The sequence below is a fragment of the Bombus vosnesenskii genome, unplaced genomic scaffold, assembly GCF_011952255.1.
Source record: "Bombus vosnesenskii isolate JDL3184/JDL3185 unplaced genomic scaffold, Bvos_JDL3184-5_v1.1 scf7180000013340, whole genome shotgun sequence".
Taxonomy (NCBI): domain Eukaryota; kingdom Metazoa; phylum Arthropoda; class Insecta; order Hymenoptera; family Apidae; genus Bombus; species Bombus vosnesenskii.
The window spans coordinates 1,106,481-1,133,295 of NW_022882977.1; the positions used below are offsets into that span (position 1 = coordinate 1,106,481).

At 30.7% G+C, this 26,815-nt stretch overlaps 3 protein-coding genes, 2 long non-coding RNA genes and 1 other non-coding gene across 11 annotated transcripts in view; 2 read left to right on the top strand and 4 right to left on the bottom strand.

Annotated features, from left to right (window-relative positions):
- The first annotated feature begins 115 nt into the window (after window positions 1-115).
- LOC117236060 (thiamin pyrophosphokinase 1-like) lies at window positions 116-5,737 on the top strand. 3 transcript variants are annotated; one of them, XM_033498672.1, is made up of 7 exons: window positions 116-986; window positions 1,068-1,169; window positions 4,506-4,676; window positions 4,782-5,044; window positions 5,115-5,219; window positions 5,297-5,459; window positions 5,541-5,737. In XM_033498672.1, exons 1-7 carry the CDS (start codon window positions 521-523, stop codon window positions 5,699-5,701), a joined length of 1,431 nt encoding a protein of 476 aa, XP_033354563.1. In that variant the 5' UTR covers window positions 116-520; the 3' UTR covers window positions 5,702-5,737. The 3 variants fall into 3 exon arrangements, with proteins under 3 accessions (XP_033354563.1, XP_033354564.1, XP_033354565.1); XM_033498673.1 differs by lacking the exons at window positions 116-986; window positions 1,068-1,169 and adding an exon at window positions 4,153-4,358; XM_033498674.1 differs by lacking the exons at window positions 116-986; window positions 1,068-1,169 and adding an exon at window positions 4,313-4,411.
- Window positions 2,519-4,506, bottom strand: LOC117236061 (UPF0565 protein C2orf69 homolog). Of its 4 annotated transcripts, none has more exons than XM_033498676.1 (6): window positions 4,460-4,506; window positions 3,632-3,766; window positions 3,410-3,534; window positions 3,188-3,338; window positions 2,874-3,117; window positions 2,519-2,782 (listed from the first exon to the last, which is right to left on the bottom strand). In XM_033498676.1, the coding sequence occupies exons 1-6, from the start codon at window positions 4,475-4,477 to the stop codon at window positions 2,580-2,582; spliced, it is 876 nt and encodes a 291-aa protein (XP_033354567.1). In that variant the 5' UTR covers window positions 4,478-4,506; the 3' UTR covers window positions 2,519-2,579. The 4 variants fall into 4 exon arrangements, with proteins under 4 accessions (XP_033354567.1, XP_033354568.1, XP_033354569.1 ...); XM_033498677.1 differs by lacking the exon at window positions 4,460-4,506 and adding an exon at window positions 4,312-4,343; XM_033498678.1 differs by lacking the exon at window positions 4,460-4,506 and adding an exon at window positions 3,942-3,962.
- A 1,442-nt stretch (window positions 5,738-7,179) lies between the features above and the next one.
- Window positions 7,180-8,494, bottom strand: LOC117236226. Its single transcript, XR_004493822.1, has 2 exons — window positions 8,405-8,494; window positions 7,180-7,964 (listed from the first exon to the last, which is right to left on the bottom strand). It is a non-coding gene; the product is annotated as an uncharacterized LOC117236226 (long non-coding RNA).
- Window positions 8,495-8,608: 114 nt separating this feature from the next.
- The window catches only part of LOC117236222 (V-type proton ATPase 116 kDa subunit a), a 53,449-nt gene continuing 35,242 nt past the window's right edge, over window positions 8,609-26,815 (top strand). The window contains exon 1 of the mRNA XM_033498967.1: window positions 8,609-8,786. The gene's annotated coding sequence lies outside the window, so the exon portion shown is untranslated. The remainder of the gene's footprint in view (window positions 8,787-26,815) is intronic.
- Window positions 10,343-11,455, bottom strand: LOC117236225. The gene is made up of 2 exons (XR_004493821.1): window positions 10,806-11,455; window positions 10,343-10,658 (listed from the first exon to the last, which is right to left on the bottom strand). It is a non-coding gene; the product is annotated as an uncharacterized LOC117236225 (long non-coding RNA).
- LOC117236251 lies at window positions 26,339-26,462 on the bottom strand. Its single transcript, XR_004493826.1, has one exon. It is a non-coding gene; the product is annotated as a U4atac minor spliceosomal RNA (small nuclear RNA).

The following is a 26,815-nucleotide window of genomic DNA, read 5'->3' on the forward strand; positions in this document are numbered from 1 at the left end:
TATCTTTACCTTACATTATCCTTAAAATACATATATTCTTAATTTAAATATTTAAACATTTTTACTGTAAGCTTATTCTAGGAATAAAAATTTTCACTAAAAGTTTTCATGAAGAGTATTACTGTTACTATAGTAGCAATTAAAATAACAATTATGTTCATATCAAAGTTTGTGTTTAATTACGAATCATTAACCTTCCGAAGCGAAATTCGAACTGTTGTTTCGATAATTGGAGTTGTAATGACTTGTAGATTTGTAGACAACTTCATTTGTGTAACCAGTTATGACAGATTAATTTTGCCTGTGTTCGAGTTCGAAGGAAACAGAATGAGTTATATGCTGTTTGTAAATAAAGCGTGGTGTATATGGTGTGATCGTTAATTATAAAAAACACATATTTTATGTGAATTTGTTATGAGATATATGAAACATATCTACCCGATTAATATGAACAAAATTTTGATTTAAGAAAATTGATTGCTTATAACTTTTTTCCAATTAGTATAGGGAATCGGTAAATATGAAAATCGAAAGATTTTGTAAACGTCGATTTTTGCGAAAAAAGTTGAAATATACGTTAATTTGTGTATTCATAGTTTCTATTATTTTCGTTGCTTATCAGTTAGTTTACTTTAAAAAACTTAATCAAGTGACCGTAGGAAAATACATTAGTGGATCTGTACGAAAAACTAATTATATCGATGGTAAAATGAGTTCAAGATGGAATGAACCATTGCATTCAAAATTACTTCGCGATAAAAAAGGTCGAACTGTATCGTTACGTGGAACGCGTGATCAAGATATTTCAAAATACTTGCCAAATGTACGGGGGAAATTTGTTTGTTTTACTTCAAAAGACGAAATAGACTTTTTTAAAATTAATGATAACTACTGTGATTGTCCTTTGGATGGTAGTGATGAGCCTGGTACCAATGCATGTAATAATGGTGCCTTTAATTGTGAACTTTCATCCTTGCAATTTATAGGTATACTTAATAATTTAAATTTCATTATATTATTTATTTATTATTTTTCTATTAATGACATTATGATTATTTTTGAACAAGTCCCAATAAAAATACCATCTTATAAAGTTAATGATGGATATTGTGATTGTTGCGATGGATCTGATGAATGGGCTGAAGTTAAATTATCACGCTTAAATAATGGTAACTATTTTTATTAAGAAAACTATATAAATTTAATTATTTAACGACAATTTGTTTCAGAATCTGGAAGTATAATTTACTATCGTACAAAATGTCCAAATAGATGCTAGGAAAATTCAAATTAATATCACAGAATATTTATTTTGTATGGATTATTATCTAAATTAATATCTCTATATTGTAGATAAAGCTTTACAGTGTATCAAAGTTATTTTCTAAAATTTTTTTGTAAAATTTATATATTACTTGTAATATTATATAATATTAAGGGTATGTTACTTAAGTTATTGAAAAGATATTTCAAAATTTAGTAAAAATTTTGTTTAGATGATGCATTAATAATATGTTACAAAATTTGTCATAAAACATATTTTATGTTCATATTAAGTTATCATATGAAAATAATATTTTAGCATTAATATATGATGCTAGATATATCATCAATATTTATTTTTATATTCACTATACATGCATAAATGTTGAATTAAAGAGCTAAATGCGATTTATAAAAAGAATTTGAATATAAATTATAATTAAAATTTTATATCATCTTGTTACAATTATGGATTTCCTTATTCAGTTGCTGTATGAACATACAATTTTTTAATTATACAGGGTGATTCCGGGTGGGTGATACAACAGGGCTGGTGATGATTCTATATGAAAAAATAAGCTGAAAATATAGAATAAAATTTTTTCATGCGATGCTTTCTTTCCGAGAAAATCGGATTTACTCGAATATATTTAAACTTGGCTAAGTACCGACTAGATATGAGCAAATCAACAGGAGGTTATTCTACATACGAAATAAGTTAAAAATAAAATAATGTAAAATTAAATTTTTCAATTTAAAACCTTATTTTCAAGAAAATAAAGTTTAAACATGTTCGGTTAAGAACCTGATCTTGTACAAGCACAAGATTCATTTTCAAATCTATTTTTCTCTGAGATAAAGCTTCCTGCAGAAAGATTTGTTTTATATTTTCAACATATATTCATATGCAGTTTAGCCTCCTATCAATTATTAATTCCTCTTCAGTCCGGTACTAGCCAAGTTTAAGCATACTTGTCAAATCTTCAAACTTGATTTTCTCAAAAACAGAGCATTATATGAAAAAAATTTATCCTACATTTTCGACTTATCTTTTCACGTAGAGTCATCTTCTACCGGGTTACACATCCCTCCAGCCTCTCCCTTATATGGTAATACAAAATTGATATTTTATACTTAATTCAAATAATTCTATCACATGCTCTACCATAAAAAAAATTTCTATGGAATGTGATACTGTACTTAAGAGGTTCATATATTTTCATATCACCTAATTAATGAAATCAAACATCAGAAATCATTATAGACATTTTCCATTTAATGTTATCACTATAAATGACGTTACTGTGTACATAATATTACTGTGTATAATTCCGAATAACTTTAAGAACATTAAAATGATTTTGTAAACTTCTTGTTTTATCTGTGAAATGTAAAGTCCGTTTTATAGGAATTCCTAAATTTCGTAAAATATTACAAAAATGGCTTTCTTCTTCACCAATCCATGGACGATGAGAATCTTGAACTTGATATGGTGTAACATGAACATAAACATCTATCCCTACAATAATATATATCAACGTTTAACATAAAGTTAACAAAGCATTTAATAAATATATTGTAAAAGCTTCAAGCTCAATAAATAGTATTACTTAATTTTGCAAAAGATTCTAATATGGATTTCTCCACAATCCATGTATCCTTAGAACCTGCATGTCCACCATCCAACCACCACATGCTTTCAATAAGACGTATAAAGTTATTAATTTCAATATCAGGATCTAATTTATTTTGGTAATAATGAAACTCATGGAGTAATTGATTTAAAACAATACAACCTTTGCTAAAGCCAACTAATGTTAGTTTTGCTTTCTCAATATTCAAGTGAGTAAATTCCTAAACATCAAATATATTTGTATTAATTAAAAATCATAAATTTACAGTTCATAATTTATAGTATGTATACCTTGTCTGTATTATATGTATTAATTCTATTTACAGAAAATTTAAGTAATTCTTGTAAATGTTTTAAAGCATTATGTGTTGGACAAAATAATGGTATACCATATTCTTTTGATGGTACAAAGTTATCAAAATAACTTAACGTTTCTAATACCCTAAAACAATATTGCAGCTAATAATAATAAAAATCAAATATATCGTTTTTAACATAGCTTATAAATATCACCTAGATGGTCGAATTAAAAACACATGTTTTTTAGGAAAGCTAATAGTAAGTATCTTGGCTGTATTTTCTAAACTCCATTCTATATACGTTTTGCTACCTGCATGTTTCATGTTTTCTTGAGTGTCCTATAATAAAAATGTGTTCATATAAATATTTATACACTGTACTATATTATTGTTTAATAGAGCTATTTAATTTAGTTATGCAAAGTATTTTATGTACCTGAATATCACCTCCAAAATATAAAAGAACATCCTGACTTGATGATAATATTGGACTTGAATAAATTATATCATCAAATCGACCGGTAATTCCGGGAACATTTTTCCAAATCCAAATTTTAGATGACATAATGTTCCGAGATGATTTTATACAATAAGGTTAGAATAAAAGTAAGTATAATAAATTATATTATTATATTTATCCAATTTGTAAATATAACAAATTACATTATGATATTCTCCTAATTTGTGAATATAACAAATTATATTATCGCAAAATTATTTTATAATTCCTTCACAATTATACACACTTGTTTAATGTTAATGTCTACTACATATACAATACAATAATACGAATATTAGTGCTAAAGAACGGATTTGTTAAATGGCTGCAATATTGTAGTTTTACTTGAATTTATATTTTTAATAATTTAGTACTTCAATGTAGCTGTTTCTGTTGAATAAAATTGATGTATTGAATAAAATTGACATATACGTAAGACGTGGAATATGATCAAATTTACTTAAGGATTCTATAAATTTTTGTGATGCCAAAGCATATGATCTTTATGTTGCAATAACAAAACGATATGCATTTAAATTTTTATATAAAATGGAGTTAATATAATTATTTTGAGTATAAAATATATGTATACAAATTATGTACAATTTTAAAAGTACCATTTTGAATTTGAGTTTCGTCGTGAATAAAGTCCAACAATTATTACGTAAGATATTACAAAAATAGAGAACGTCGATTTCAAATTTTATTACGTTTGCAGTAAATGTTAAATATTTTAATATTATTTAAATAATCAAAATTATGTGCCTTTAAATTGTATGACATAACCCAGATCTATACGTATCCTTTTCAGTTTTAAAAAGATATAAATCAAAGCTAGTCATGCACTGTGATTCAAACTTTACAACGGTGTGGGATCCTCTTCAAATATTTAATTATCATACACATTATAAGTACGCTGTTGTTATACTGAACAGTCCACTTTATTGGAAAGATAATACTTTACTTCAAATTTGGAAAAGAGGTATGTTTTCTGTGCTTAAAACTAGTTGAATAACAAATAAAGAAGATTACATATATTTGGCAATCTTTGTTAAAAATAATTCATTCAGAAGTGTATGCTATTCAGCTCAGGTTAATGTTACTGTTGATGGTGGAACGTACAGATGGCTACATTATTTAGAAGAGCAAGGTATTGATTTATTAAATGAAGATAATACTGAATATGTACCAAATTTAATTACTGGTGATATGGATAGTTGCTCTCCTTTAATTCTTGAAAAACTAAAGAGTATGGGCTCAATGATTATTAAAACACCTGATCAAGATCACACAGACTATACGAAAGCTTTGCTTCAATTGGGACAATATGCTAAAAAAGAAGATATAGAGGTAATGTAGAATATTTTATAAGATTTGTTGAGTGAATTATACTCAATAATGAGACGATTACTGTTTACAGTTAAATGGAATATACGTGTTTGCAGACACTTCTGGGAGATTTGATCATATCATGGGAAATATTAATACACTTTATAGAAGCGATAAGATTATTGAACATGTACAAGTAATTATTACTTATTTAATTGTAACTTAGATTTATTTTAAGATATTTTCATTTATTAAATTTTATGTATTTTTTAGGTGATTCAAATTGCAAACAATTCATTGACATGGGTTTTAAGACCGGGTCTTCATAGTATAATCATTCCTAAAATTTTGGTAGAAAACAATGGCTGGTGTGGACTGTTACCAATTGGTGCACCTGTTAACAGTATAATAACAACTGGTTTGAAATGGAATTTAGGTATGTATTGATCAATTTAATGAAAGTGATATGTTTGAATCGGTTCAGTATTATAGAAAAAAAATGTGTTTCATCTCTTAGACAATGCAACATTACAATTTGGGAGTCTTGTGAGTTCTTCAAATACATATGACAATTGCTCTGAAGTAACTATAAATACAGATTCACCAGTGATATGGACTATGGGTATAGAACCACTTCAAAAGAATACAAGTAATTATGAAATATCACAAAATACTTGATGGCATTCTGTGTTAATCGTTTTTCAATATTTTCTGTACATTTGAAAATATGTGTTATAGAATTAATAATATTTATAATACTATAATATAATAATATGTACTTGAACATTTTCTAAAGTTGCTGTATATGCAACTGATGAATTTCATTATAATAGAGAAAGCTAGACAAATTTCTCTGAATTCAAATTACAAAAATATCAAAGTAGATATTTTTTTATTTGTTCAGCATAATTTATATTTATAAGCTTATAAGGTTTATGGAAAGTTAGATATTTTTTATATAAAGTTATAAAGGTTCAAGAACAATATTTCAAAATTTTGAAACTTTAGGTCTTACTAAAACGTTTTATTTTTTTATTATACGATTTTAAAAATATGTTATGCTTGTTGTTTAAATAACATATAAAAGAAATGTATATACTAGATATATATATTAGACTCTTTGTTAATAACTCAAGTGGTACATTTGTTCTTTTCAACCATAATAATATATGATTGAAAAGTAGAAAATTTATAAGGTAACAAGTAAACTTTTTAAGTTTATAATTTAATGCTGGTGTTTATTACCATGACAAAATTTGCAAAAGTAATTTATAATTTTAATAATTTTTATTTTGATATATTGTTGATATTAAACATGTAAATATGTTTGATCATTTTTTAATTTATATGTACTTAATAAAAGCTAAAATTTCATTAAAATAATACGCTAGAACTCTTTGGTATATTATTTATTTAATAATAATTGGCATAAGTAATTGTGTACATATAAAAAAAGATGAAAATTCAAATGTACTACAATAGTTTCTTTTCCATTTGAAAATTCTATTTAAAAGCTGAATTTTTTATATGACATAAAATAGAATTGTATCTAAGAATTGTACTTAAGAAAATTATTTGTATAACTGTTATAAAAGATTATTTCAAAGCATTAAATAATTTGTAGTAATCTTCAATCCAGGTAAATTTTCGAAAAGGACAAAGAGACGGAATGTTTATATATAAAACCAAATTCCATTGACTATAAATCATGAAATTCAAAACTAGTATTTTCTATATTCCCCTAAATTTCACACTTTAAGTTATTAGTAACAGTAAACTATATTTTTGGATTAATACATAATGAAAATTGACATATTCTTTAAATGTTTCCTATGTTTAATCTTAGTCTTTTCTTTCGAGGTTATATAACAATTAGGAATATACATATGTATATAATTTGTATATAATATGTGTATTATATATGATCTATGGTGATTAGACATGTGATCGATGATTAGTTAGTCAAAATAATATTAATAAGTACCGGTCAATGGAGTGTTTCTCATTTAAATCAAGCATATAACGATAATAATGTGGTGTAAAAAGAAAAATTGAAAAATTAATGTTATAAAGGTCGGAAAATTATTAACTGTTTGTGTATATGTATGTACGCACATGAACAAAAATGATAATTAGTTGTCTTTATTTTGTTTAAAAAATGACATTGTACTATTGCACATATTAAGATGTAACTAAGTAAATAACGTCAATTCAAAATATGTATTTATTTATATTTATTGTATATAACACACCAATTATAGACTATGGATTTTGTAATTAAAAAATATCAATACATAAAAATCTCGAATTTTATCATTATCATTTTATAATTTTTAATTCCATACAAATTGGATAAAAAAGACACTTAATATGTATGACGTTTTGCATGTATCTAAACTGTCTATGATTTGAAAAAACGACGTGACTGGAATATTTTAAATATAGATAAGTATTTAATCATCGGAATAGTTAAAAAATTCAATTATGGCATGATTATTTTCTAAATACTTATATTCACAACCCTATGTGTATAATATCCTGCATATTACAGTTGATAGTCCAATTTCATAGCTCTGTATAAAATCGTACATACGTATTTACTTTGGAAGAAAACAATCTTTATATACAGTTAATTAATCACAAAAGCAATCGTAGGAGTCCTTCATTTCTGATTTATAATCTCCTTATAAAAGTCTTGTTTCTTATTTCAAATTGTTGAGCTCGATGTTCACGATTTATTTGAGCATCATATGTATCTAATTTGAAACTCGTTACTTCAACTGATTTGCTCAATGAAATCCCCAATGAAGTCCTTGACCGAGTCAATGGTTTCCGTAGAATCAATCAATTTGTCCTTTTAGTAGTGTCACCGTTCTTCCGTTGCACTCATAACGCGTTGCATTTAATAGAAGGATATACCACTACCAGTTTTAACAGTAAGCTAGACGAACGTATGGTAACGATATAGAATTCCCTTCAAATTTTATATCTTCCACTTTTTTATTTCCCGAAAACCATCACAAATAATTTACTTTTCAGATATTTCAATTTGATGACACGTAATAGATACTAAGAGCTGTAGTTAAAGAATAACGAACAATTTTGCTTATTATTATCAACTTTACTGTAAATCTTTATACTGGGTATGTGTCTGCGCGCGCGCGCGTACGTGACAAATCTTTATACATATAAAACTGTCTAGAATGTGTCTATCATACTCAAAGATAGCTGATAGTAACATGTATACTAGCAGTCATAGTTTATAATCTTCATTATTATTTAAAGTTATAATAATATAATACAATTATATTACAACTGTCAATATAATAATAATAATAATATAAAAATCGATGTATAATTTGATTGTATTTACATACTTACATTGTAAAATCAGCACGCACGTGCAGACGCGATTAGTCGAAGCGGGGGAAGTAAACCACTAAAATACGGACTTACGTGTGTGCGCGCGCGCGCACGCGCGCACACACACACACACATGTCACAACGATCAGCTGTAGCGATGTTTACATTTGTTGGCATCCTCGACGACGGTGTACCGCGTGGTGGGGTCGCGGCCACTGGCCAGTTTCTTGCGGTCTTTCGAACGGTTGGTATCGTTTTCGTCGTAGTTTTCTTAATCTAATTACTAATCATCACTGTTAATCGTTCGCGTGTTTACGGTGAAAGTTTCACAAGGATATAAAGTGTGGCGTGGTGGATGTGTCAAATGTGTTATCATTGGTCTAATAATCGAAAGAAATCGGTAAGTTGTTGAGATCGTTTTTGAGATATCTGAAAATATTTGACGTAAAGTTCATCGTGTAACTAATTGTAAGTACATATATACATTTATTTCAAATGGTTCACTGATATTACATACTGTACCATGCGTACTACACCATTACTGATTGAAATACGAAATATTATAAAGACGAGCAGCAAGGGTTCGTTGGTATACATATACATACATATATGCACATGTTTGAATGTATTCTATCTATCGTTCGAATTATCGAATATACATATTGTGTGTTACGTAGTCGTAGTACTAGTCGGTGCAGTCGGTTTTTCGTTACGCGATATCGCGTGGCAGTGCTGCTGCTGCGCTGTTTCGCGGTTTTCGAAACACAAGATATGTGCATCGAACTCTTTACCGTTATCTCATCGCGTGCATTTTCGCATGGCTAACAATCATCGGCAATAACTCCTTGAAAGTACTTAATCTTCACGGACACCACTATGTGAACGTTGTTTAATTGGACCTTGGTGATCTTCTATCTTAGGCTACGCGCATATTTTCCATCGATGGTAACTTTTCAATTAGCTTTCGGTCAAGGTGAACCGCGCTGCAAACAATTGTGTCGCTTCGATTCTTCCGTGACGTTTTGCGTGCTTTAACAAGAGTAGTGCCGTTTGGCCCGAGTACTGTGCCTTGCTACCAAAATGGTGTCAGACACCGAGTGTAAATAACCTTATGAACGTAAGAATAGACGTACGAGACGAATTGGGTTTATATATCTGTTGCGCCGAAGCCGAAGAAAGCGTTCTTGTGTGTATTAGACTCAGGGGAATAGTTGGTACGCGTTTTGGCAACCGTTCTTACTAGATTTCGCACAGATGTATCGAAAGAAATTTCTGACACGGTTACCTAGATTTTCGAAACGCCAATAATTAATTCATAATAGGTCGTAACGAAAATAATTCTGTTTTAAACATACGTTTCTTATTTAATTTTGAATTATTATTTAAATTTTAAATTTGAATTTTTGCTGAATTACAAATGATTAAGTACTTTGTGGAAATTTTAGAAACTTTTAAATCTATAACGTGTGTTAACGTACTAACGTTTTAAAGAAATATTTATATATTCATTTTAGACGAATAATTAATATGCGTTGCGTAAGGTATCAGAGACGTAAATATGGGTCCATAAATTTCAATCTTTTAAGTTATTTTAAACGCAGGAGATAATTTTAACAAATCATTATCAGGAATTTGAACGTTACTGCGTCGCGTAGGCTTATGTTGGATATTTGCGTTAAGAGATTATTAACATTCCCAGCTTTTTGAAAAATCATATCAGTAAGAATGTGTTTCATATAACGTTCACGCGAATTAAATTTTAATGTATGCGTTATATTATATGTAGGTATGGAAACGATTAATATATTATTTAAAATCATTAAGAAATTTCTATTACTTCGTACATTTATAAGATATGACGTTATTTATACTAAATCTTGTACTTGTAGGTATATATATATATTTAGGAGTCATAATCAAAATGAGCGTAAATTAAAAAATATTAGATAATATAAATAGTTTCTTAACATTAATATTTAATTAATTATTCATAGATACGACTGAGTAGAAATAATATTATCAGAATATGATCTGCTACAATCAAATAACTCCATTACTTTCATATTATTTTAATAACTTCATTACTTAAAATATAATTCTTAAATAAACGAAATATGCTTCAGAATCAAATTCTAGGATTGAAAGCGCATACACAGTTAAATAGTGATAAAAGTAAAATATTAGAGAAGTTCGTATAGCGTGATATAAGAAATCTTAACTCTTGTCGATGCCGATATAGACGATACAGTTAACCATAAACTGTAGTATATTTCTAAAATGAAACAAGAGTGAACAAAGGGTTAAACATAGTTTATACCTAAACACTCTTATTTTATAGTTATACAGTACATATACATTATATATATGTAAAAGTTACAAGATACTTGGTAAAAGATTAATATACAACATGAATACTAACCTTGTTTCATATAGAAATTAAATGAAATCGAATAAAATATACAATGTTTTTGGGATATATATATAAAAATGAAGTAAACTACACAGTTTTCTTTGTTTTTTTTTCTCTACTCTCGCCGTCGCATCGCTCTCTTCACACAGCTCTCTAGTCGACTAATCTGTTCACATTTCGTACTCGCTCAAGCTCGTAACTTATAACACATAGTGTCATTTTCTTCATGGCAACCTCTAATAACAAAATTCTCTAGGAGTATACTAAAATGATATTCTTCCAACAAGTCTCATAACAGTGCTAATGAAATTTCACAATGTTTCGTCTAACGTACACGTAATATGTAAATTTGTAAAGGGTGTCTACAGGTGTTGGAATATTTTCACGAGGTTATGTACATGATATGTATATGTATGAGAATATTCTATTGCAGGTGTTGAAATACTTTTTGAGCCACTGTGTATTACTATCGAAGAGTTACGCGAGATGTGTCGTCGTGTGTAGCCATTCGCGACAACGAACGAGAACATTGTACGAACATGCAAATGAATTGCAGACGGTGTTTGCGTGTAGTTGAAGTACGAAATCTATGCGTACAAAGTTAGAACGATCGTACGAGTATTTGCGCGCGCACACGTTCGCGGCCAGCTGTGTGAGAACAAAACTTGGCGCCGTTGTCTTGCATCAGCGATGCTAAAGTAATAAGGCGGTCGTGAATGTCAACATCGTCTAGACAGGCGGTAGAATCTTTTGGCAGGTAGAAAGAGCGGAAAATCTAGGAACGTCTGACTGCAAGACGTTTTTACTAGTCGTATTCCCTTCTTCTCCACCCTTCCTTTTTTAATTAGACATAGAGTCCGCTGTTAATTCACCACCGTCTGCGTCGCGTTGCGTCGCAGAAAACACTGAGATATAAATAAAGCGGATAATATCGATTTTTCCAGGCATAGGGGAATAAAACCGAAGGGTGACCGTCGCAGGAATTGCAATCGATACCATTATCGTGTCAATCATCTGTTCCATCCTTTTTTACCTGTTAATAATCGTACAAGATTTTCACGCGAATTACATTTTCTGAATACTTACCATAGGGTACTGTCATAAATCATAAACATATTATACTTACTATCTCTCGAAAGTATTCCAACAGCTGCTCATTTTTGGCAATATGTAACTTAATGACAGAATAAAAAATTATGTATTGATAAATATGTAATGATTACGCTCTGTATTATTATTTTACTATTATGCCATGATGAAATTAGGTTTAAGTAAGTAATAGATATGTAATGACATTTGCGAGAATAAATCAAAAGATTCAATGACAGTATGTAATATGAGCTTGGTATTAAAAATAACGTTTGATAATAAACCATTAAATATTCCGGCTTATTAATATAATGTAATGTACTTTGGTAACATCTATCAAGTATCTTTTTTCAATGAATATTTTCCGATTTATATATCTACGAGAACACATTCAATTTTATTTTAAACTTTATTTAATATATATATATATATATTTAATAATAAATTAAATTTTAATAATAATAAATTAATAATTGTAATAATTGTGAACTAATGAAGTTTCAAATTACTTTATTCAAACTTCTATAGTATTGCATATATATTTATAAAAGATTCCTACGAATATTCAAATCCTTTCGTGATCCACTGTACATAATGTATGGGTGAATGAGAATAAGTCTCTTGTTGTCGATTAATCAAACTCCGTTCGATACTGCGGAACTCGGCGGATGAAATCCTGTAATTTTCATGATAATCATAGACTTGGACAACTTTGATGTTGCGGATAAGATGAAACGAAGGAAACAGGGAAAATGTTGTCTGGAGAAAGTGAAGTTTAAATTGTAAAGATAGAGCATATTTTAATAATTAGTGTTTCTTTTCGATACATGTACGTTCTGCAGGAATTTGATAAATTTTGTTTATCAAGAGATCGAAACTGAAAAGGGAGACGTTTCGTTAAAAATATGATGTTTTAATAAATACCGAGTCATTTATCACTGTTTTAAATGTTGTTATATCACAAAAAAGTTAATTTCCTTCCTCTCGAACAATTTTTTCCATTCACGACGATTAATCTTCTTCTTTAATTAATTGAAATAGAACACAATTGTCATAATATGTATTCACAAACGTTTCGTATAAAACAGTTAATGATATAACGTTTCGTGTAACACGCATAACATATTCGTTAAATGTGTGTACCTACAAGTGCTGGAATACTTTCGCGTGACTGAACAAGTAATAGATGATTTATGATAAAATACATAGAAACAAAAAACAGCGAGAAGCATTACCTTTGTACTATCAGCACATGTCATAATATTTATGTTCATCGTTGATGAGGTTAGGTTGGGGTTAGATATTTATATCTATACATTTCTGAGTGTATAATTCTTAGTTTACGATAAATATTGCTTAAATGAATTTATCGATTTCAATTTATTCGTTTCATAAGAATCATAAAGATATTGTTTGAATGTTCGCTTCACGTTCAATATAGAATATTCCGTGATACCTAAAATGCATCGTCGGACGAACTTGATAATACCACGGGCGAGTTGATAATACGCGAGACACGATTTCCAGATTGAAGTTGGTTCGTTTGCGTAGTTAGTAGTTTCACCGTTCGACATTTCGATTTGAAATTACCGGAATGTGGACTATCCAATAAAAGCGGTCTTCAACTCGATTGCAAATAGTTAAAGACGGTCGTTGCATATTTTCCATACCTTGCATCAATAAGCAACACTTCTCGTCTTGTTTCCTGTTTCTCGTGAGACGATTGCTATGCACGAACGCCTTTATGCGAAGCATATTTTTTTTAATCCTTAATCGTTTCTCGCATAATACACTAGAGCACAAATGCAAATGCGACGGGGAAAAACGTTACGTGGTATCGATAGTCGGTCACTTGAAATATCATTAATAATTAATGTATTTCAATTTTATTGTATAATAAACATACGTAGTGAAATTTTCTCAGTATCTCGCGATATCTTAACTGTACTTTATGAAACCGAACACAACCAATCAAATGAATGTTATAAAGAGAAGTTAAGGATACGAAGTTGTGTAACAACTTTTCAACAGATAATTTCTTTTATGGAATTCACCTGTCTGGAATATGCAGTCAGTCACAAAACTCTATCTACGTCCTATAAGTATAAAATATTGTAATAGGAACATCAACTCTACGAATTGTTTGGACATGTTCAGAGATATGTATGTATATTGTTAAAATGATGAAACACAATTTATTCGCTTTCATCTTTATTAAGGGAATGGAAGTAAAAAGATATAAAATACAATGTTGTAAAAATTACATACATTTGTGATACGTAGGTGAAATTTTAAAAACAATGGGCTTAATTAAATAATTATATTAATATTTTGTATTTTATGCCGCTATCGAATTTTACTAGAGTGCCGGAAATCTAATAATTAAACTGTAGATATTTATGTAAATTTATATTTTTATAAACACTACTGAAAAATAAAAACTAAGAGGTTAAGCGGCATTTTATCCGTGTGATATATTATACATGTACAGGATATTCCGCATAAAGTGGACAAGCGACTAGTGGATGATCGATACGTACAAAAATAAGCCTAAAATGCAGGATAAAATGTTTCATTTAAGGCTTTCTTATGAAATATGTTACGACAAAATAATGTTTTTTGTGCATTGTGTAACATTCCTAATCCCTTTCACATTCACAAACGCAAGGTCTTACAAATTTATTTTTATGCAAATCATAGCAGTTCTAATAAAAAGGCACACACGAGTTATCTCGTCCAAAGCCTCGCATGAACATTGAGACATTTTCAGACAACGCGAGGTATTTCGTCCTCCAATGCGAATTTTATTCTACATTTCATTTTCACACGTAGAATCGTCGCCTTGTCCGTTGACCATCATACGCTTGATACCCTATATGTATTTGTATATTTATATATAATCTTTGGTTACGTATTACAGTAGCTGTACATAGTACAGTAGCACTCGGTAATATGTATGTACATATATTTGATTTATGTTTTACAACTTAATATCGTATATGTAATTACAAATTATAAATTAGCTAACTGAACGCGTGCTCTTCGCATTGTACGCAGAAACTTGTTGCAACGGAGAACATTCTTTTATTCCATTGCTTCGTGCACGTACGATGTACACCGTGCGCGACCACCAGGTGGCGCCAATATATCACAATCTACGAATATTAACGATTACATATACAACAACGATAAGGAGTATTGCTTTTTAGATATTTTATATAATCTTGTATGTGTATTTAAATTTTAAACAATAGACAGTAAAAATAGATTACATGAATATCTTTATACTATAGATACGTAGAATGTCAATAGGCGAGGACGTTGCTTTATCTTGCATGACATCGAATAGAAAATTTAGTTCTGATAAAAAACTCGTTTCGTTCGCGTGTTCGTTACGTTTCGCTTTTCTTACTCTCATAAAATTTTACCCACACGCGATTCGGTCTATGTCATGGTTAATACTGTATCACTGGATTTCTTCAATATCTGTTTAGTAATTCTAGGTTTCTATGGATGGCTGCATTTGTGACGCACCAGACAACGTCAAGCATTAATTTGACAACAAGTTTGGTTTGGAATCTTTATTGAATCTATATTAGAATCTAGAATTTTCAAATTTGAATTACTGACTTCGCACTGATTTCAGGATAGTTTTATAGATATTTAATTTGTCGTATAGTGATAATTAAGATTTCATATTAATTAACCAGTAAATTTTACGTAGTTTGATATGCAGCTCTTCCCTCTTGGTTTTTATGTGCTCTTCCCATTACATTAACCTTCTGTTCAAATGCATTCCAAGGTACATACCGGACTCTACAAATGGCAAAAGTTGGTCATACAACTTGACACTGGGACAGTTCCCTTCTCTTCTAGCAAAAGTGATATGCACAGAGTTTGTTTCATTGGCTTATATTTGCCACGTATTCAGTCAGCCTTGTGTATGTCTCTAATTCCTTTCTCAAACATTTTAGATGCTACCTTGGGATCTCGATTAATTGCGAATATCGCTATATCATTGACGATCGTAGCTACCGTGATATTTCTTCGTATAGAAATTCGCGTGTACAACGTGTACAATGTACAATATACAACATTGACCCAAATAACCTCGTGGCACTTCAGATATGATGGGATAGGATTTCGATAGCTTATGGTCATGTTCGTGACATATGTAAAATCGTCTATTGCTTAAATGCGATTTCAAAAGTAAAAAGTATTAGAAAGTATTAGAATTATTTAAATTTTCTAAAGTGGACAGGGATGGCAGACTTTGAGACGGAAACTTGTATATTTAGGACGACTGTTCGGCGGTACGTCTTTTCCTCTAGCGCGTTTGAGGTTACTCATTGATTTGTTCAACCGGTAAGTGATTATTTTTAAAACCGAACATATGGATAATAAATCGTCAAATAAAATTACATTACGAAAAAGCTCGCATCAAAAAATCCAATCATTTCAACGACGAATTACCCAGATATTTATTGTTTAATAATATTAGATTGTCCGAAAAGTTTCTTTCGTTTTACAAGGAAATAATAGATGCACAACATTTTTTGTTTTATATTATTTTATTGAATTATACAGAGTTTTATTAAAAATTTTTTTTTTAATTTTTTTTTTTTAATTTTTCTATCGAGACAACCATCTACAGTGAGATCTGTTATAACGTACCGCACGCGTACCGAGCGAAAATTCAAAGTCGATTTTCTCGAGAACAAAGCCTCAAACGAAAAATTTTTATTCTATATTTTCGACTTCTTTTTTCGCGTAGAATCACCCCCTTTCCGCTTGTGCCACCAGTTACCAACCACCTTGCATATGATCAGAACATGTTCTATTGGAACAAAATGTTGTGTATTTATTATTTTCTTATAAAACGAAAGAAACTTTTGGCACAACCTAATATATATAGATAATACCTGGCGATCTTAAAAATGAAGATGTTGTAGGCATAGGTATAACGATAAATCAAATACGTATACCTGTGATGTGAGAATGTTTGCATAATTTGGTAAATTGTATAAAATGTTATGATGACAAGTTAAACGGTTTCTAATAAATAAAAATATCTGCTTATCTCAACAAAGAAAAAGATACAAAGGGGATTCGCCGCTTCGTTAGTCACGAAATCCTATATACACTCTGGAGGCTGAACTTTATATTTACATATATTCGGCTTGTCCAAAAGTACTGAAAAACGCAACATTGTCAAAAGATGGTATCGTACTTAAGTATACGTCAGCATGAAGTGACTTTGAACTTACTCGGTATCTATATCTACACATAGTGTGTGCATATAAAATGTGTGTGTGTATCTGAGCTAATCTTAAAATGCGTTGCTCATGATGTCGAATAAGGTTTAACTGTACGAAAGATTTCTTGCCTTATACTGCCCAAAACCGTTAAAGACATATACATGCATGTATGTATTAGAACGATGCGTATGGAAGAATTGTTGAGCATGCGAAGTTTAGAAAAGGTCCGCGACACCATACTTGTATGTAGATGTCTCTAGAAGATAGTCCCCGGTAAGCGTTTTTATGTTATAGTTTCGTTGATTGTCCGATTTCGATGTGGTTTTTTTCATTGTTTCGAGTAGTTCTTTGGGAGTATATCTTTAAAGTATAAAGCACCAGGATATGACCATAGGCAAGGGGGTTGAGTAGGAGTCAAAAATACGAAACACAGTTTACGGATATTCGCAACGCAACACGCAACAGCGACCTTGTTAGCTGCGATCGTATTTTGTTTATAATCACTGCCACGATATATGTATATAACGAGGCAATACGATCCCTCCTCCGAGCAATGTCTTTCTCTTTTCGACGTGTGGCCGAAGTCAGAAGTCAGAAGCTTTACGATTCACGAGTCTAGAACTTCGCTGTATGCGTCTGTGTGGTAATCGGTGTTGTTCCACGGACCGATAGAAATTTACGAAATAGTTAACCGTATTATTACAAGAAAAAAGAAAAGTATGTATGTATATGTGTGAGGTCTTGGGTAAAAACCGGATCAGCATATTTCCAGAAGGAATTAAACAAATATTAAGTATTAAATTGATAAAAGTTTGGGAACGAAGTTACATCAGAAATTACAAAAATTCTGATTTCGATTCAAAAAGATCGGAAAACATTAATACCATATTATGGTTATCTATGTTTTTTTGAATGCTTGGATGGTATAACAAGTATACGTAAATTTTTCTGGAATTTTATTTTCTATTTCTTTGTATAGCAACTTGTATTATTATTCTCTCGAAAACGAAACCTCGAATAAACAAACGTTACATTAAAATTTTCTACTCATTTCTTCACAGAAAATTATCTCCTTTCCGGTTGTATGAACAACAACTTTCACTTCACCCTATATTTTGCTATCTCTTTCGTTGGTATGTTATCGACCGTTTCTAGTACTTATCCATTTGTGATAATTTGTGTAGCTTTAATCCTTACTATGGTATATTATACAACATCGGAGCCAATAGAAAAGATTTCTTCTAAACAAAAATTTTTGTCGTCATAGAAAAACTCGATTGAATTAAAAACGATGTAGAGTCTAGAAGCAAGTTAAAAATTGTCCATCGTAAATGTTTATACTTGAAAATTCAGGTGGTCTACACAGTTTAGTTGCTCGTTGAACAGGATTTTTCCTTGAAAACTCTGAAACTTTTAGCTGGTTTTGCACCATATAGAAAGAAAAGAGGCCAGACGTTGCGTTGTTTCCAAGTAGGTTGCAAGTTTATGGCACGTTGCTGTTTCGCACGTACACGTCAGATTAATGTACTCGCACACAATGGGGGATATCTAAATATACTCTGTGAAAATATTTTTTGGAGGCAGAACTCGGACACGCTGCATAAGAAGTATATTTTCCTTTACGTTTCGAGGGCTCCGCTAGATTTTTCCTCGCTGAAGATAAAATTACACGCTTGCGTTGCCAGGAATGCGTGATTGATAATGATTGTTCCGTTCCTTCTTCTCTTACAAATTCTTACGCGTACGTAACTCTATTTATTGGCGTTATTTGGAGAATGATTGTAAAGCAGTATCTTTGTTACGAAGCAAATAATTACCTAACATATCGACTGATAATTAGCATGTACAATATATATATTGTATTTAACAATTTTTCGAATCGACGATATTTATAGAAATATTTGCAACTAGATGAAATTTTATTATTCATTGTTTAACACAGTATATGTTCTTGATCGAGATTTCGTTTCATCTAGAGAGGCATCTGGAAAATTCTTCTTTTGAAAGTTGACCATTTGATTCTAGTATAGGGTATAAGTAGTATTTCAATAATATCTATAAAATTGCAGCTATAGCTAAAGGAATAATATAATGAATTTTATTTATTTATTTTTTATTTATTCAAAATAAAAATAATTTTGTGTCATGGCTACTTATACCAATATCAGTCAAAATGACTGGTACTTGGTAAACTGTAAAATGGTCCTACAATCTGTTTACCGAATCCGAATCAACCAGTTTCCTCGTTTTGTATAACTTCCCACACAATTTTTACCACGTGTCATTCGATATGATGGTGTCAATTATCAGGAAAATTCCGGGTCGATCATGATGCTAACAGTAGAACTACCACATCAGTCAAAGTGACTGATCTGACAATTTCATAAATGTGCCAACCCTCATTTAGGGATCATGGTCCTAGATGGGTTAGTAATACCAAAAATGTATTGGATAACATGGAATTCCTTTTGTAAGAAAGTAATAAATCAATAAATATAAGAATATTCTATCGTTACGTATTTTTTAAAGGCCAATCATTTTGAATGGTTTTGGTAGAAATATCTCCTTTATAACGTTTTTTTTTTTTGTATCAGAGTCTGTAACAAAAATTTAAAAAATACCTTTTGTAGATTTATGTCAGTTATATGTATATATTATACATGCTCAAACTACAAACGGTTGAATATAATATATATATAATATATGTATAACTTTAATAATAAATTTAAAGAATTTTTCCTCTTCTGATACCTGCCTCTCCCTTCTGCATCAATCGATCACGATGAAATTTTCGATCCATATATCAGTAACCTATATGTTTCTTCACTAGAGTCAACATAAGTAAAGTTTCTATAACATTCCTGAAAATGTAACACCGAAAGACGAACAAACCTTTTACGTAATCATATCATTAATCGTAATTTAATATTCGAATAATGTATAAAATAGTTATAATATAAATATGCAAGGTAAAAAAAAAACAAATAAAATTTACATAAAGTTCCAACGAGATTCTTTATGAATAATATTTCTGTTCAAATACGTTAGATAAAATAATGTAATAATAGTAATTATTTACAAAGCGGACTGCTTTATCGATTTCAATGATCCTGAAATATGTTGTCGAGGTCAACGTTCTGAATAACCTTCTCCTATGCATGTTACCGTCGGCCGGCCTTAGTTTCCGTGATATTGGCAGAAAGCTTCAGTTCAATTTACGTTACGATTTCATTTCGTTCTGGCATAGACGGACGCCGTGAGGCGTTCGTACTTTTATATAACTCAACCTAACGCATCTCCGACAAATCATTTTCAGCTCACATGAGAAGGAAAAATCAATGGCCGAGATAATTATTTGGCCTTCTCGCGGCGCGTCCGTAACGCGCAGATAACGCTACTGTGAAATAAGTTGAGATATTATTAAATAGTAAGACAGACATAATTCGTGTTAAGCTTTATGCTATATTATGTTATCTTATATATTTATCTTACATATTACGCTATGTTATTAGAAATTAGTAAATTTATTGTAAAAATATTAGTGTATAGATTAACGATAAAACTGCTATATTTTACGCCTGTGTTATATTATATAATAAGTCGTAGGTATAATTGATCGCTTGAGAGACGCTGGGTGTAAAATTTATTCCGAAAGCGTTTTGTTCCAATGTCCTGCTTGCATTGCAGTTACTTAATCAGGAGTCTGATGATGCAACAATATAATTTTGCTGTAGGATGTTTAATAGCGTTCTGACATTGAAGCGTTCGTACTTGTCAGTATTAGATCGTTAATGAATTTAAATGCAATTCTGACTAATTGCAGGTACATACATTGAAGTAGTTTTCCTTAAATACATCGTTACGTGTTATGTTTGAAAATTTCACATAGTTTAAAATTCAAGGCCCTGATAATTAATTATTAGAGTAGGTTAAATTAATTTCGTTTGTTCACATGCCAATTAACAAAATTTAACATATCCGAGATTTGTATATTCTAGTTCTATGTGCGCATTTATGTAAACATATCATTTTTGAAAAATTTGCACTGCGTGTTCCTATACAATTTCGAATAATTAATTGAACTCGTTACACGTATCGCACATCTACATTCATTAAAAGTGTTACAAACAAAAATGATGCAATTTCGCGTTTGTTAGAAAGATATGAGAACCGTCGAAGAGGGACTAAGAATGAAAAATGATAAAAAACGGTATTTGATCGTTGTTTCCTACAGTTTATTTTCTTTTCCACCAACGTCACGTATTCGGTAAATAATTTTTTGTAAGTTTGCATATAGTTCACTCTCCTTGAAAAAACTTGTTCAAGTCGTGTCACTTCTGAGATACGACCACCACAGCGCGTGATTCTACGCCGTTAAATCGGTGCAGATCTGCTTAAAAACAATTGCCGCAAAATTAACCTCTATATTTACGGTTAAACTTTTTTTACTTGCATCGTATTCTACTCGTCACGAGGACCGAACTTGACAAAGGAACCATAGGTTATAAGCAATAAAATCGTGAGCGATTTTCTGCGAAAAATGATGCTAAGGTATCGTTTACGATATGTTTACATTTCACAGTCGGATAGAACGTGAATAATATGATATTAACGAGGAGACAGGAAAATAATTTCTCGAAGCGTAAGATAGGCCCTAAATACTTGGAATCGACTCCTCTGTAAAGCAGATTCATCTCTAAGATTATCGTATTGCCGGTAGCCGGAACCGTAAATCGTCGGTCATCAGTCATCAGTATTAGGTTCGCTTATAGCAGTTTTGAGTGGTGATTGGTGGATGGTACGGTAAGGACTAGCGTGGCTCTATAGCTTGTCCAATGAGACGAGGTAGTAAAGATAAGGAAACGCATTGGCTGCCACGATGAAACGCTACTTTATGTTTGCTTACGTTTACTTGTGTTTATGTTTAAACGCCTCTTCTCGTTGGACAAACTGTAGAGCCACGAATGTAATATAGTTTCTTAGAGTGGCGACAAGGGGCCCAACGACGCTCTGTATTGTCTGGGGTTCGCGTGCACACGACTGTACGGGGCCAATGACACTCCCATGACACGCGAAGAGCGATAAGGGTTTTAGCTACAAGGACAGACTGCTGAAGCTTCTGTCGATAAATCAGAAGTTCAGCGCTTAACCTTCGCGAGATCCAGATCACCTAACATCGATATACGTATTATCTAAGAAGCACCTAACTTTACGATATTGAATTATTACAGAATTAACAGAGGAAGAGGTTTCTCATGTTCATTCCTTCCATTATTTTCCATGCAAATAAAAATTTTACTAGTAGTATGTTATAAAATAATATAATAATTTTTATAATTAAATAATATAATAAATTTGTATTATTGTATATGTGAAATATCTTACATTTTACTCAGTTTTTAATAAGATTTTAGAGAAAAGTGTTCAATGTATATATTGTACAGAATATAGACTATCAATATTGTTATTATCTTTATTATTACTATTATATACATGTATGTATAACAAGTATCAGTACGTAGCGACATGCAAAAAACCATTGATGAAGATATAGTTAAATGATCTATTAATATACATATAGAGCTATATACTATATTTGATTTATAATTTGCATATACGCGATAATAAAAAGGCATATTAAATACTTTTCTGGGACTTTTTATGATATTATTAGTGTTTCACAGATTGTTCTTAAATCAGTAGTCGAATAATGAAGTCTAGAAAATATATGTCTAATATCGCTCTATTTTTCACTAACAAAGTTTTAAAAATATAGGTTTCTATCGTTCGTTTCTTTTTCGATTGATTATTTCTATAATTATAAAATATCATACTGTCTTGTCAAGGAAATTTCGGCAATGCTAATTTGTTATATAATGGAATATTCTTAGCTATATCTCAAATACACCTATTATAAATCTATTTCGTATAGCATGTCGCAAATCTTTGCCATATTTACGACAAGCATTATGGCAGGCAGGCAGACACAGTGAGAATTGAAATGTAGTGGTATAATTGCTATATTAATAGATACAATTTCCAATTTCTTAAGAAATCTACAGATCTTCTAGAAACCTTCTTTGCGAGAGAATAATCCAAGAAATATCTAAAATCCTACGAAGCAAAATAATTGGCAGAATGCTAGGTATTCGAAATTGAATCTTTTTAAGTTCTTTTGTAAAAGATTTTCCTTAGCTTTGATTACCCTGTAATGCTAAAATACACGCTTCTGTAACTTTATCTGTTAGAAAGCAAAAAAATGGTATAAAAAGATAAATTTTCCATTGTTAACCATTTAGCTGTTCTTGACGAGTATACTCGTTCTGAAGAAATGGCAATATTTTGTGTTACAACGAGTCCTGTCAGTATTAAAATAAAAAAATAAAACAGTCTTTTCGTTACATATTAATTCTATATCATAACAGCAATATGCACTCTGCGTTTGACGAGTATACTCGTCGTCGCTTACTTTCAACAAGCTTTCAAAGAGTTAACCGATTCAACAAAGATTCATATAGAATTTCATAGAATTTTGGACAAACTATTAAATAATTTTAAATACACACTATCAAATTGTTAGGATTGTTGTTATCAAAAAGTTACGATTAATACCGTTTCTCAATAATAATTAGATTAAAATACTAGAACGAAGACGATGGAATTTCAAAGGAATGAGGATCGAGTGCGCATTTCCAGATTTTGCAGATACGATTTCACAAGAGTCTCGTAACTTGTCACACATTCCCTAACGTACATATGTGTGTTACACTCGGACAGATGGTCTGTACGATTATTGAAGTCACTCAGCTGTTGATTGTCGTCCAAGGCTCCTGCTACTTAAGCATTTCGTGCGAGTAGTCAGCGTAGGTTGTTCGCCAATAACTCGCTTGCTCAATTCAGCGTACGTGTCTCTTACAACTATTATTCCACTCGATTTTGAGAAGAACGTAACAACCTCCCAAAATTCTTTGATCGAACGAGGCATATTTTTGTTTAACGATAGATAGCATTCGAAACAAAATGCACTCAGAAGCTGAGTACCAATAAAATATAAAATTACAGTGAGTCAGTGTAAACTCACGAAAATAGTTAAAAGCAATAATGAGGTAGAACATAGAAAACTTTTATCGATACATATATTATATTTGTTATAGATTACAGGAAAATTTTTGAAATCTTGTTAACACTTTAATGAGATACGAATATCGTAAATTATATTGGTAAAATTTGAAACTAATGTAAAATATATATATATATATATATATATATATACCTAGAAACTACAAAAGATTTATTGCAAACATAGATTCATATATAGTTAGTAAAAGATTAGTATACAGCGTGAATAGTTATCTTAAACATAAAAAGTCCAGGCTTAAAAGGAATTATTCTAGTTGTAAATTCAACTACTTATGATTATCGATATCTTTAGTACTGTAGATTCCGTTTACCCGATTTGCGCGTTTGAGGCATTCTATTGCTTCGTTTGCATTACGTTTGGAGTGGCTTACAATCCCTTCGTGTCTATGTTGCCTCCTACTCCTTGGTAGGTAGTACATATATACATATCCTTCTCTGATTTCTGTATTTTCTACAGTCGATAATTATACGTATGCTCGACTATAAGTGGAATGTGACAAGCTTCACACGTTACTCTTGATTTCGTCGTATTTTGAGCCAAAAAATCTTCCTGATAAATCCTACCTCGACTGTAGTATAAATTTAGATCCATACCATATAGTTTTTTATCATTAATGTGTTAATGATTAAGTGATAGTTCATCGTGATGTTATTCATTTCCTTTAAATTTCGTAAAATTGTAAAATCTAGACGGATCGAGTTAATCCATGAAATTCGTACCCGTAATGTTAATTTGCCATCGACCCGTGTACTTTAATTACATTCGTGTATCATCGATACACTTGCTACTTATGAACAGCAGTGTAGTAAGCGCATGGTATTACCAATTAAAACCGCAGACGAAGGACTGGTTTCGTGGCCCACATTTGACGTTTACTTACCTATTCCAATAGTTAGAGTTACGTTACACGATATTCTCGATGAGATGGATGGTATTCAACTTCGTTACGGACAATGTATTCACGTATCGTTTGAATCGTGATAAAAATAATGATTTGCTGGAGAAAGAGAATCTTATTAGAGAAAACATTAGCAAGTTTCTTTTCGTATATGTCAAGTGTCAACCGATTGCTGTTTTCATTGTTTCGTTTCATTCTTCTTAAATTACAATGAACTGTTGTTATTCTTGTGGGACATGTTATTTCTCGAAATAGCTCTAACATTGATTAATAAATAAAAGGAAAATAATTACACCTCTAAGCTTATTTACAAACTTGATTGAATACTTTTAATTACAAATTTATACATTGATTTATTTATTTATTCGCTGGTTAAATTGTTTACATTATCATTTCCTGATTAAATTGTTTATTAATGAAATTGTAAATAACTAGGGATGTTCCGGTGCAAGTAAATACGAGTACATATTGATACTTTCGATTGCGATACCATGCCCCCACTTAGTATTGAAGGAAAAGGTACTCCTATCGAATGAAGCGAGTACCGATACGAAAGTATATAATCAACACGGTGAGCGTATCCTGGGGAAGTCGCGTGTCTGTGCACATTGTACAGCCTTAGCAAACATAGCAAAGTCGTATAAAGAATCCAGTATGTATGTGTATAAAGATGATCAATGGTGATATATGATACATTAGTGAATCAGTGAATCAGTGAATCAATGAATATGATACATCGCAATGAAGAAAGTAAGATACCGTTGTACATGTAAATAGAGAAAAGCGACTCTGATCATAATATTCTCAATTCGCAGGCAAGTCTAAATAATTTAAGGTTATATTTTCGTCTTTATTGAGATATTGTTGCTAATAATGTTATTATTGCTCGTTAATGGAATATTCGATACAAGCATTTACTACTTGTATCAATATTGAGTAGAATCGATGCTTGCCATCGATACAATTGATGACTGACGCCTATAATTAACATTTCGCTTGTACTTTACAATCGATAATTATATGGTATCTATTTTGCTCATTGAAAAAATATATGTATAATATATAAAATACCTTCGATATAATTTGTTGTAAAATGTATTAAATTATGTTTGTAAATTTCATATTGATTTTTCTAAGCCTCTTATAAAGTAAAGAGGCCCGCAAAAATTGCATCTCATGACATAATGCGTGGATGCGGGTTTTATTTCATAATGGGCTTCAGCAACAGTACCCTCACTAAACGATCATTGAATACTTTGCTCCCCAAAGACAAGGATAGAATTTGCGCTTCACGGTGATCTTATATAATGTAAGCTGGTAAATATAGTTGCGAGAACAATGTGCCATCTAGCGGCATTCATAGGAAGTTTTGGACTTGTATACTCTGATCTAATTGTAGGAAGTAGATTCATCTATTTGCTTTATTTTTTCTGTTTTACATTTATTTATGATTGCTTCGAATGATTTTTGTTAAACTTTAAATGAATATCATAAAAAAATCTGCAGCTACTACATAGTAGACATACTTACTATATAGATAGTAGGAAAAAGCTATCATCTATAAAGTGCGATGACTCCTGGAAAAAAAACATTTGAACACCAAAGTAGTTTTCAACAGTTGCACTCCATGCAT

Coding starts and splice junctions, on each gene's coding strand:
- LOC117236060 (XM_033498672.1), top strand. CDS start 521: ATGAAAATCGAAAGATTTTGTAAACGTCGATTTTTGCGAAAAAAGTTG. Junction 4,677..4,781: donor ACTTCAAATTTGGAAAAGAG/GTATGTTTTCTG, acceptor TATGCTATTCAG/CTCAGGTTAATGTTACTGTT. Junction 5,045..5,114: donor CTAAAAAAGAAGATATAGAG/GTAATGTAGAAT, acceptor TACTGTTTACAG/TTAAATGGAATATACGTGTT.
- LOC117236061 (XM_033498676.1), bottom strand. Junction 3,535..3,631: donor ATTTTGGAGGTGATATTCAG/GTACATAAAATA, acceptor TTTTTATTATAG/GACACTCAAGAAAACATGAA. Junction 3,118..3,187: donor ATACATATAATACAGACAAG/GTATACATACTA, acceptor TTTGATGTTTAG/GAATTTACTCACTTGAATAT.